Source organism: Taeniopygia guttata, chromosome Z (genome assembly GCF_048771995.1).
Source record: "Taeniopygia guttata chromosome Z, bTaeGut7.mat, whole genome shotgun sequence".
Classification (NCBI taxonomy): Eukaryota; Metazoa; Chordata; class Aves; order Passeriformes; family Estrildidae; genus Taeniopygia; species Taeniopygia guttata.
Window position 1 is genome coordinate 49,344,451 of NC_133063.1, and position 13,446 is coordinate 49,357,896.

General features: G+C 44.0%; 1 protein-coding gene across 2 annotated transcripts in view; it reads right to left on the bottom strand.

Moving 5' to 3' along the window:
* Nucleotides 1-8,661, bottom strand: part of NADK2 (NAD kinase 2, mitochondrial) — a 30,215-nt gene extending 21,554 nt beyond the window's left edge. For both annotated transcript variants that reach the window (XM_030258752.4, XM_030258750.4), the window contains exon 1: nucleotides 8,179-8,661. In XM_030258752.4, coding sequence (XP_030114612.4) covers nucleotides 8,179-8,523 — 345 coding nt within the window. In that variant the 5' untranslated portion in view covers nucleotides 8,524-8,661. The remainder of the gene's footprint in view (nucleotides 1-8,178) is intronic.
* Between the last annotated feature and the right edge of the window lie 4,785 nt (nucleotides 8,662-13,446).

The window sequence follows — 13,446 nt, forward strand, 5'->3', positions numbered from 1 at the left end:
ACCACCATATTTAGGAAAAAAACCTAGTCAAATTTAAGTATTTATTGAAAAATTCCAGACTTACTGAATTTGAAAAGTCACTGACTTAATGTGGCATGTTGACCCTGACTGGCCGGATGCCAGATGCCCACCAAAGCTGCTCTTATCACACCCCTTCACAATGAGATAGGTAAGAGAAAATATAAGGAAAGGGTCACAAGCTGAGATAAAGACAGAGATTACTCACCAGTTACCATCAAGACTAAACAGACTCAGCTTTTTGAAATGAACCAAATTTATTATGAATCAAAATCACGTCAGGATAATGAGAAGCAAAAGAAATCTTAAAAACATCTTCCCTCCATTTATTCCTGCTCTCCCTCCTTTCCCCTCAACAGAATAGGGACATGAGCATGGGGGATTCAGTCAAGTTCATCTCAAGTTGTTTCAGACACTGTTCAACTAGAGGAGCTCTTTCCCCTGCTCCAACCTGGGGGTTCTCCCATGGGAGATAATTTTTCAAATACTTCTCCAGCATAAGTCTTTTCCATGGGCTGCAGCTCTCCACAAACTGCTCCAGTGGTCCCCTCCACAGGGTGCAGTCCTTCAGGCACAGGCTGCTTCACTGCTCCTTGTCCTGCCAAGTGTCCTCCAGTGTGGGCTGCTCTCTGCACAGGCCACAGGTCCTGCCAGGAGGGCTTCCCATGGGGTCACAGCCCCCTTAGGCACATCCACCTGCTCTGGTGTGGCTCCTCCAGGGGCTGCAGGTGGATCTCTGCTCCCCCTGCCCCTCCCTGTGCTGCAGGGGCAGAGCTGCCTCACCAAGGGCTGCACGGGAATCTCTGCTCTGGCTCCTGGAGCTGCTGCTGCCCCTCCTCCTTCGCTGACCCTGTGTCTGCAGAGCTGCTCCTCTCACACTCACTCCTCTCCTCTCTGAGAGCAATTACATTTGTACAGTATTTTTTTTTTTCCTCTCTTAAATATGCTACCAACTGAGATGACACTACCACCTCTAAATGGCTTGACCTGTGCCAGTGACTTTCCATCTTGGGTCCAGCTGGCATCAGCTGTCATGCACAGAGGAAGCTTCTGGCAGCTTTTTACAGAAGCCACAGCTGTAGTCCTCCCCACTACCAAAACCTGGCCACACAAACCCAATACACTCAACCTTTTGGTATCAACAGGGCCAGTTTCAGTAGAATTACGCTTGCAGTAGAGTTTGTGATTACAGTGTACAGTAATAGAGTGAATTAACCCATTCTGGGACACCCAGCTCCTTTAAGGGCCTGCAGTCTAGCTCATTCAGACTTGCCCAAGTGCTCTGAAACCCTATCTAAAGTAAACCTTACAACCAGTCTCAGTCACCAGCTGCAGGTTCTGCGTGAACTTAAGTTGCACTGGCTTCTGATAATGAATTAGCTAAAAAGTCCAATCCATAAATGCATAGTTTACAGGAAGGCTTTAATAATGAGTATTTACTTTAACTAAAGCATCAAAGAAACCAATCAGTTCCCAAAACAAACTCCTACTGTGGATCAGAAGTACCAAGGCTCAGGCTTAAGTCTCCCGTAAGGTCTTGAACATGAATCAAGTTTTCCAATAAAACTATTGTTGAGCTACAAGTCATAGCATTAAATCCAATTCCTCCTCCTTCACAGCCTGGATTATTACATATTATACAGGCTCTAGCCACCTCTTTTAAATAAATGTGCTAAGTTAACCAATGCAGTAAGTCACTACTTACCACATAAGAAAGGCAAGAAGGCATTACCTTACCAGCATACTGACTTGATTTACTAACTTGCTGTCAATTGACAGCTCAGTATTTTTCCCAATATTGTTCTTTGTTATACCAGTTTAGGCTACTTGCTACGTTTCTACCAGTTTGTTGCATCACCCCTCATACTGCAGAAGTCCAGAGGAATACTTCAGCTAGGAATATTTTTTCTTTATATTTTCCTCACTCTCTTCTTCAGTAACTTAGACCCCTCACATTCATTACAACATCACGGCAAGCCTTCAAATGCTGCTGTAGACTAATGTATCTTCTGTTGAATAATAATGACTGGGAAGTATAGATATTGTAGCATTTTGTATACCATGACTTCTGTAATAGCCGACTTAACTGCAACATTATGTTCCTGAAGTTTTACAGAATTGCTGCTTTAGGGCAAGTTTGATGCACACATGAAAAACAGTTAAAATGCCATGAACTGTCTTCTAATTGTTCATCCACCACATTGAAGCATTATTGCCATTTTAACCACATCTGAAGAATACACACAGTGGTTTGCAATTCAAAGGCTAAGGCACAGCAAATTGTTGTTTCAACTATAAACAGTGGTAACTGCTTTCTTCACTAACTTTCTTCACTTCACTGTGCAATCCAGGCAATTCAATTACTCTCATTAATTCAGCACAAAACCTACATGATGCTGTAAATTACAATTAACGAAGTACTTAAAACCAGCATTAAAGTCAATTCCAAGAAGCAGCCTTCTTCAGCTATATAAAGCATAGTATGATTGGTGATATAGTCCCAGAAGTTTAATTTAGGTAAATTACACTGGAATGCCCTACTTTTATATGTGCTGTATGTGCCTGAGCATACTTGAATGGTGTAGTGGAAAAACAAATCTTATGGGAAAAGTAATTACTATATTGCATTTGTTTCCATCATTTTCCCGACCCATCTTAGAATAACAAAACAGGAGAAAAAATATAATAAAGCAGATGCCAGTACAGTGACTTAACACTAATGCAAATACATCAAATTTCAAAGGTAAAGATAAACAAATGCACACCATGTCTGTGTAACTTGAAAAACATTTACACCCATCTCAGTTTCCAGTGGATTAGCTCAATTTTGTTTTTCTGAAAAAAAAAGTGTCTTTAGCTTTATATAATCCTAGTGGAATATAACCTGTGTCTTGATTTCTGTATGCTTCAAGTCACTAAACTGAGTCAGTACTTCTCCCTCTTTTCAGGATAAGGTAGGAAATAGTAGTCCCAAAAGCTTTAAAACACTTTACATGCTCTGTAAAAGAACATACACTGAAAAAATTCACATTTACAAGGTCAGAAGAGATGGGTAGTCTGAATTCAACAGAACAATGAAAACTTCAGAGTATCACCTCATTCATTAAGGAAGTTATATTTAGAGATACTACCTTCAAATATACCCTGTACATCTGGATCCACAAGAGGACGCAGGGTTAAATGCCCTCATACGTACTGATTTTCAGAAAAGCAATGTTTTTTTAGTTGTCTGCTAAATTAACATATTTTAAAATTAGAATTGAGTTGAACTTTGAAGTTTGCATATTGCTTTTTCATTCTGCTGCCTTCTTTGCGTTTACAGAAATCCCAGTACTCTGAAAATATTTGAGTAGCACTTTCTAAATAAGTGTTTGAGAGGATCATAGGCATCAGCATCGAAGCACAGTCCTCTAAACCAGAAATCTATGAATAAAATACCGGGATATTTTCCAAAACTGTATCTTCAGGTGATGGTATAAGAGATACAAGCCTGTAACACTAGTACCTAGGAAAAGTAATTCAGAAGTGATACTATAAGGGTATCTTTCACTACTTAATGCAAAAAATAGCAAAGAATTTTTCAGTAATTAGAACCAAAAATCCATCACCTATCAAGTTAAAGGTAAAACAGTACATTTCCCACAAAAGGAATTTTCGAAAAGACATGAAAACTTTACTTCAGAGGCTAGCAACAACTGGTGCTGTACACATCCAAATCAGGAGAAGGAGTGTGGGAGAATGCACTACATACACCCCCCCACACCCCACCCACAGCTCTACGGGGCTGTTTGAGCACACAACACAGGAGCCCCAGCTGAAGCTCACGTACCTGCTGGGTAACACTCATTCCTTCCTTCCTGGCCAGCCCTCCTCAGGACGTTGCTGCTGCCCTATGCATCACCTGTGCAAGTTCACACTGGCCTCATTCAGGGCAGGAAATATCCTGACAACAGGTTACCTCTTCACTACCCAGACACTAGTCTTCTATAAAGCTGTATGAGCTTCACATCACTGAGATTACCACCCCTAGCAATTAGTTGCAGTGGTCCAAAAGAGCCAAAACTTGTTCCAAACCTCCAACTTGCTCTCCCTACCTGCCCCAAATAAAGACACATAAACCAGCCACAAGAGAATATCAACTCTAGTCCATACTGAACAACCTCCTTCCAAGTAAAACCACGACAAACATACATTTCACAGTTCTAATTATCTCTGAAAATGTTGTCTCATATGAAAAGTTATGTGGACAGGTAAATTGTTCATCTTCCCTAAATACCTTACAGCTGTGAGAAGTCAGCAACTTACCACATCTGCACTACCAAACAAAACAAAAACCAGAAGTCAGGAAACAAGCTCTATTACTGGGGCATTATATTCTCTTGGTTTACATAAGGACAACAGCAGTGGTTCCTCTGCATGGATTTACGGAGAGTGAAATAAACAGAACATGAAATAGCCCTCAATATTAGTTGACTGGATCATTCATTTTCGTAACTAGTCCTATTTAGGTGCTAATCCCAGTAAAGTAAGTCCCCAGAAATATAAATTGCTATTACTTCTGGTACGAAAACTGTTTGTAGGGACTTGGGAGAAAGATTAGTATAACTTTAAGTTGGTAATTGCAAGTTTTAGAAATCCAACAGCCCCTTAAATTTCATAAACCAAAGAGTGTTTAGTAGATCTGTGAAAGTAGCCCTTGCCCTCCATGTCTCCACCATTAGTTTTGCCCTTCTGATGTCTGGACTGCTTTACCTCTCCTATCTCTGTCTGCACAGAGAAAGAATTCCAGAATTGTGACCCTGCAGCTTTGACTTTGCAATATTTCATAGTGTTTGTATAATACAACTCATTTGGTGTCCAAAAGTAAGGCCACTGAAAGGTTTAAGCTACAGGTGCCCAGGGTCTTTATGGCTTATTAAAAATGTCAGCCAGTCACCTCCATTACTAGTATTTGCTTACTGGAGGATACTGTGATTTATACTGTATATATCATAGATAATAATTATGATATATAATAATATATATAATAACTATATATAGTATATATAATAACAATATAATAAATATATACTACGATCCATATCATATTTTAGTACACATTGGTGTATGCCAATGACTTATTTTCAGCCTCCTTAAACATGGAACAAATCTCACCTCATTAGGATGTGTGTGTGCCCAAAGGCACCACCATTTCTGCATTAAGTTACTTAGCTGCATAGTCAGCCTTAACACAAACACACCAATTGAAACACCTACGTTCAGGACTGCTCTCCTGTCTTGGTGATCAGGCAGAACTGATTAAGCCCACAATTTTCATTAACTGTGCTATACTGATATCTGAAGTTTCCAAGTACAGACATCAGTTATCCTCTAGAAAAGTGCAAACGTCTCTTTTGCGCACAACAGGCAGGCAACAAGCCCAGGTATGGTTGCTCAAATCAAAACTTCCAACACTGCCTTAAACTGAATTTCTGCATTTCGGACAGCCAGTGTCTGGCCATCTGAAGGTCCATGATAGAAGATGACAGCATCATGCTCTTCCTTTGGTGCTGGCTTCCTTACACCATGAGCCTCCTCCAGGATCACTCAAGCCTGAGCCCCTACAGTGCAACCTCCACCACCAACACATCTGGGTCAGCCAGCAGCTCTGAGCATCAAAGGAGCCAAACCTCTCCTATGCTCTTTTTGTTCACTCTTTTCCTGCATCCCAACCTGAGACCTTCACATGAACTCAACTCCTACCCTGCCTTCTGTGTGGCCCTTTAACACAACTGAGATGCAAACCCAAAGACAGTGTGCCTGGGCTCATTTCTGAGAACAGCTGCCTTGGAGCAGCTTCCAAAGCCTCCCCAGAAGAAACAGAGACACAGGGAGCATGGACTGCAGCTAACACCAGGGAGAAAAATGCTTCGTGTTCCCAAGCTGCCCACAATGGCACTGTGGGGGAAGGACATTTCACAGCAATCACTCTGCTACAAAGTGATCTCCCCAACAGTGAGGATAAGATTGTTCTGAATCTTCACATAATATATTCAGTGAGGCTGCCATTAGCTCAGTCTGAGGAAAAAAAAATCTGACACGAGTCACAGCAAAATGCAAATACTGAAATTTTTACAGATTAGCTAAAAAGTTTAAGAAATGGGAATCAAGGAGAATTCCTTTATTCTCTTATTTCCTGTTTCAAAAACAAAATTCTGCAAGACCTTTTCAATATGTTCTGGCACAAATCTTTGTATTCCCGCCCATACAGCAAGAGCTTAACTCCATATTGCTACACACACAGTTAGGCAAGTTGGGCTTTGTCTACCTGGCGACACTAAGTTTTATCGCTGCAATTCCTCACAAGGCAGTATTTTAACGGGAAAGGTAGTTGTTAAAAAAGCACCAGTCCTAGAAAAGTCCTAGAATTGTCACAAATACCAAGAATTATTGTCTACCTGTAAGTTTCTCCAAAAGGACAAACTCTAAGGTGTTTCTACAACGATTACAATCACCCACTGAGTTCACAGTTACTTCTCTGAAAAAGCACATTCACAGGTTACCAATCATTCAAAATATGCATTCTCATGAGAAAAGAAACTGCAGCTAACACTACATTCAGTCATGAGCACCTTAAAGGATGTGCAACGCTGCTCACTGATTCAGTGTCCCAGTCCTGCCTGTACAGAGGCAGCTAAGGAAAAATAACCTAACAAACCCAGTCTGCTTTTTCTGGGCTTAGCTGCACACTGAGGACAACCTCTATACTCAACAACAAGAAATAACTTCTCACAAATAGCTAAATGAAAAGAAAAGGTCTTACAGTTGAGCTGTGAGAGACCTTTTTTTCCCTAACCACTGTATGAAAGGAAGTACTGGGACAACTCAACAACAGGAAGCTACATGAGAATCAACACAGACTGACATTCAACTTGTTGAACTGTGACTACACAGCTGTACAAAACATGTAAAAAATATGAGGACAGGAATTCCATAGAAGGTAGATGACCAACTGAAGCACACAGACATTGCTGTAGATATTGTACATTTTATCCCAATTCTTTACAAAGCAAGGCCATGCAGTCATTTGTCCTTGCTACATAAGTTAAGCACACCTACCAGTTTAATCCAAACATTGCAAACTAACAGAGCTCTAAAACATTAAGTTTTAAGTGACCAAAGACTTGCCAGACACAAACGAATGTGTGGATAAATTAATAATATGAGCTTGTGACATGGACTTCAGACTGCTGGCAGCCAAAGTAATTCCTGCAGGTACAACCTTTCCGCCCACCGGTGGCAGATGAACACTGGAAGGCAGCCACCGGGTAAAGGGAGTACTGGGTGAGGTCACTGAGCCTGATGGGGATGAAGACAAGACATTGGGTGCACGTATCAACTCTCAGAGAACTTGCTTTCCTTAGTATACCATCAGTAATGGACCTTTACATTAAAGGTTCCTTAGAGACTAAAGAAAAAGGCTTTTCTAAAAACTGTAACAAGAAGGGTGGATCTGAGAGAGATCTGGCTGTGTGAATGGAGGAAAATACGTAAGGATGGAGTAAGGATGGATGTGAGGCAAGAAAACGGAAGAAATGCGAATCAGTCCACGCTAAGACATAAGAGGGGATTTTTTTGCAACACTGCGCTTTCCTCAGCATGCACTTCTCTAATCTTTATACTACATACAGTAAGAAAAGGACTGCAGTTTACTGAGGGCTGCTGGAATCCCTCCAAGGGTAAAACCCAAACTCAAGTCTCTCGGCAGCCAGCAAGCGATGAATGCCCAGCAGCGCCACTCGTGCCCCTCTCCAGGCCGCGCCACACGGCGGCTCCATCGGGATCGGGGACCCGGGGAGCGAGGCGGCGGGAGGGCAGAGCCGCCGGCAGCAGGGGCAGCGCTCGGGCAGAGCCCAGGGACAGCGGCCGCGACCCCACTCACCTCCACGGCCGCCAGCTCCGCCCGACCAAGGCCCGGGGAAGCACCAGGGACACTCGGACACAGCGGCCCGGCGGCGCCCTCGGAGCCGGGTATCACCCCGAGAGCCGCTCCGATGTCGGGCATCACCCCTGTCATCCCTCGCCGGAGCCGGGCATCACCCTGGGTACCCCCCCACCCCTGCTGCAGCCCCGCGGCAACGCCCTCGGTGGCCGGGACCACCGGCCCCTCCCGCCGCTCACCAGCTGCTTCAGGTCCTCCTCGGAGAGTCCGGCGTAGCGGTACCGCTGCTGCTCGAACTCGTACCGCGTCGTCTTCACCACCACCGCCACCCGCGACGGCCGGAACCCGCCCCCCGCCGCCCCCGAGGCGCACGGCGCGGCCCCCGCCGCCCCTCGCCCGGCCGCCGCCGCGAAGGGGCTCAGCCCGCCGGGCGCGAGTAGGCGCCGGTGGGCGCCGCCGAGCAGCGGCAGCCACGGCGGGGCGGAGGAAGACACCGTCCGCTGGTGGAGCAGGGCGGAGCGGCGAGCTGCCGCCCGACCGGCGAGGCGGATGCGGCCGCAGGGGAAGCCCCAAGAGGAGAACATCTCTCGGGCTCTGCGCCGCTCCCCGGGGCGGGCACGGCGCTGCCGGCGGCGGCGGCTCCGGCCGCTCTGCGGCGGCGCCCAGCACACATGGCCCGGCCGCGCCCGCCGCCCCGCCCTCCCCGCGCGCAGACGCCAGCCCCGCCAATCGCGAGCTGCGCCGCCGGGTACCCGCCCCTTCTGGGGGCGGGGCCTGAGAGCTCTCTCCGGCGCGTGCGCCTTCCCCGGCCAACCGGGGCACAGCGCGCGGTGCGCGCGCCCCGCCCCACGGCCCGGCGAAATCCTCCTGCGCATGCGCAAAGGAGGGCGCCCCCCCACACACACACCCCCCACCCCCCCGCTCCCCGCCCGCCCCTTGCTTGGCCCCGCCCCGGTTGTGGTGGCGCGCGGGACGGGGCGCGAGGCACGTAGGTGGTCGGTGGCGGATGTCCTCGCGCCCGGCGCCCCTGGTGCCGTGAGGGGTGGGAGACCGACCCCGCCGTGAGGGTGCATAACATAACTGGTGACAGTGTCCCCAGTGCTCCCCGCTGCTCCCGGGGCACAGCAGCAGCATCCCCGGTGCTTCCCATGCCCCAGAATGTTCGTGGCACCCGCCCCCCCAGTGCTCCCGTGTGTCCCGGGGACAACAATGCCACCAGTGCCCCACAGGTAGTCTTCAGTGTCCTGGGAGGCAGCGATAGTGCTAAAGAGATAAAGAGGGAGAAATTGGTTGGTCTTAGATTGCGTGTGTGGAAATCTCACGTGTTGCTGCTCCCTGACCTCGGCCTTTGTGATAGCTTTACAGCACCGCAGAAAGGCGAATACGAACTGGTAATAGTGCATTACCGAAACCTCAAGTAGCTTTGGGGAATAGACAGGAATTCTGAGACTAGGCCGTGTTCTGAGACTAAACAGTGTTCCTAAGCAGTGACCGCACACCCGCGGGACAGCGCGCTCTCGTTACTTGCGACACGCCGCCCCGCTGGGGCGCGGGCTCGGCACCGTGCGGGCAGTGCCGGGCAGCCGGGCGGGATTGCCTCTCTGCGGGGCCGGCCGGCTTCCCTGGGAAGCTGGCGGGGGAGTGAAAATAACCTTTCGAAAACTAATTCAGAAAGGTGGGAAAACACAGCACATGCTGTTTTAGAAGGGCTAAATACTGCATCTGGTGTGGAGATCTGGTGAGATACACCAGTACAAAAAAGCTCTTTGGGTTATCCATGATTGTTCTGGTCCTTCTCACATTTGCCAGTGTCAGGAAGGGCAGAAAGGACCTGGCCGCACCGTTACGAGACAGCGTCTGGCAGGTTAAAAAAAAAAAAAAAATTAAATTATTGATCCTGAGTTACTTTTTAATATTATAAGCAAGCTGTCCAGAAATTTTGTGGGGGTTTTAATGATTATCAATAACTGCATACACAGGCATCGACTGCCACAGACGGTCCTTCTGCACTGAAGATTTCACTTAGACACGCATTTCTCATTACTCACACCTTGTTCCTCATCCTCCCTGGGGGAAGGGATTGAAGCAGCAACTCCTGCCTGTCAATGCAGCACTCCTCTACAGTGCTTTGCCAAGAATCTTAGGAAATAGCATAGCTGCAGCCATTCTGCTCTTCACACAAAACAAAGGCTCTCTCCAGTCTTTGCTGGCGGGTAGAAGGATTTTTTTGTCTACTGATCAGTTTAGCCTTGAAGGTAAGTATCACAAAACAGATTACCAGGTAACCAATTAAACATAACTAATTCCCTTGCTAACCAGAAAATGCCTCATTCTGTATAACCATTAACTTCTAGGTGTACAAAGCAGTAGGTAATACAACAACCCGGAGACCTAAAAGATATAAGAGATTTCAAAAATTTATGACTCTGTTTTGAATGGTATCTATTTTATAACTTATTTGACCATTTGGTTGCTCCTCTAAGATTTTGTGCTTTGTGTATTGTCTATTTATATTGAATTGTTTTGATTTTTAAAAATCAAATCAGCTTCAACCATTAAGTTTGAATATGGAACAATATTTTATTCTGAAATCATAATTATCATGTTAGGGTCTTTTGAATTCCCACAGCAAGCTTATATGCATAAAATATGAAATATGTATTTAAAAATGTAAATTCAAATCAGTAGATTGTTAAAGTTCTGGAAACAATGCTGAAGCATGGGCTATGAAGTGATTAATCCATACCTCCCAGAATAAAGTCTCTGACAGGCAAGCTCCTTGTCAGGTACACAGATTGTCTGATTGTCAGATGTCTTTGTAGAAAAGGATTTAAACTTTCTATAACATAAAATACAGTTTGTTGAATATTTCTTACAGTTTGCATGTTGCTTTATAAATAAACCTACTTACAAAATGTTAATTAAACACTAACCCCTCCCTCACTACAATTCTTGATTTGAACATACACCTGATATACAGCAAGAAGACACATGTATCTGTCAAATGACCCTTTACCTATTTTGAGATATATGTCAGTTTGTGATCTATGACATGTCTTCATGCCCCATTTTCAATGACTTTAAAACAATATACCCAGTAGATTAAGGGACAGATTCGTTCATGCAAAATTAAACAAATACAGGTATTTAAACCTGGTATCCTTGTAGAACACAAATATGGACTGGGAGTGAATTCCCACTGTAATAACTTTTTGAACCACTGGCGGACCAAAACCAACTTTGATTTGGGCATAAAGTACTTAAAAATTCTTCATGGAAACAGATGCCTCAATACTGCCTGAAGTTAGAAAAATGCTTCAGAGAAATGCCCATTTTAGACACTAAGGAGTTAAAATACACAATGTAAATTTCAAGACACACATCCATCGAAAACCAGGCATCCTTAGCTCTATCTACTTCAAGTTATATTGTGAACTTTAAAAAATACCTATGTAATACACAAAATATTCTGTGAACAAAGTAACTGGAAAAATTTCTACATAAACAATAAATTATTCCCTAAACAATTTCATTAGCTGCAAAACTGGCAATGCGCACCTGTGCCAGCTGTTTTATGTAAGATAATCTCCATATGTAGCCTATTTCCACCCAAAAGAATGTATATGTTGCTTGTAGTGAAGTTACAATTTCTATTAATTTCTATTTCCTTCATGAAGTCTCGGAATAATGCCTTCTTGTGATAGTTTAATTAATAACTGATATATCATTAACTTATCCCATTATTTGCATTGTGTAGATTTATTCTATGTGACCCTCAGTGCTACTGGTAACGGAAAATGATTGTGGTTTATTTGTGTCTAAAATGGTGCTATCAGTGTTAGGTGCATCACAGGGAGGAGGTAAACACACCATCACCATAACATTTCATAAATCCAAGTCCTGGGATTTTGAGACCAGCTGACTGCAGCTGTTAATTCTGATAATCCAGAGGAAAACTCCAGACTAACGCTTAGAGACCGTCACTCATGCGACACATCAGAGTCTTACAAAGCATGTAGATGAACGTATTAGCAAGTGTAGTCTGATAGAATTTCTGATCCCAGATCCTATCCATGTGATTGCACTGTGCTTGCAACATATATACCCTCATCACTAATTGCATAGTTGAGTCATGTAATTTTGCCTGGTAATTTGTTTCAGAAATACCAAATTACAATATCAAGGAAGAAGCTTAAGGAAAAGCATGTAAGTGACAGCTGTTCTTATCAATGCAAACTACTGATTTTTTTTTTACACAAAACCAATGAGAGGAGTAAGCTTGCTTGTCCACATTTCCATTAGAACATATTTTAATTATCAGAGATTTACTTTTCTACTTTTCTTCCCACTCTTTGCTTATGGAAAGCAAACTACACCATCCCTCGTCTAATACAATTGACTTCAACATTTCAGAAGCAATTTGAATAAGCTCAAAAAGCTGCAGACATATTATTTTGTACTAATAACTTCAGTGTTTGTGAAACACAAACTGTTCTGATTTAAAGTTCACTTTTTAGACAGAGAACTGCTGTAGAATGGGCTGTGCATGCTTTTTCTAAGTTTTCCTGCCAGTATGGCCCTGTGGTAAGGCCTCTAAAACCCATGTAAGGGAAATTAGGATGCTCTTTCCCTCCCTGTCCATGTCATAATGGATGTCACTAGCAGTGAAAGCAAATGTGCTAGAAGTTTTTCCTGTATTTATTTATTCAGTAGATATATTACCTAACTCTTAACTTTATACAGTCTGCCAAAACTATTTCAGAGGTTGCTAAAGATCATGACATAAAAACCTGAGGGACAAGATTTATGAAGAGCTACAAATGCCTCCAGAATGTAAAGTAGGACATTCAGTCTGTCCCATCCAAGTAGATTCTGCTAGAAGTTCCTAATCTTAGTAGAATATATTATTATTATTAGGAACTGTTAGTTTTCCCTCCTTGGGAAAAGTACTACTGTATGAATATATAAGATCTTCCAGCTCTACATCCCTTATGTATATGAAATCGTCACTGGGGTTTCTCAGAAATAGATAGAAATTTATCTGGAAAAAAATAATCATGTCTAGTTTCATGTGGGTTTGGGTCATGTCTCTACACCTCTCTTCAGGCTAAAGGGACCCACCCTTCCATGCTCTGTTTCTCCTCCCTCCCAGAAAATGCTGCAGCTTGTACAGAAGCAGAAAAACACCACTCAGGCCCACTAGCATCACAGAAAAATAGCAAGCTTACCCTGAAACTTTTTCCTCTAAGGATGCCTTTCTCTGATTTCTGTCACCCAGCAACTGCCAATCTTCATGAAGAATTTAAATAGTCTTAGAGCATTCTAGCTGCTGTGCAATTCTTTGAAACTGAACAGTGGACTCAGTGTGGGTCTGACAGGTGGATGGCATGCACAACTGCTTACATATTGTTTCCTTAGAAAAGCAGGCTTGAGATTCTGCAGCATGGAACTCTAACTCATGGAAACTATAACTGGGACATAAAATAAGACTCCTAGTTACACAGAAA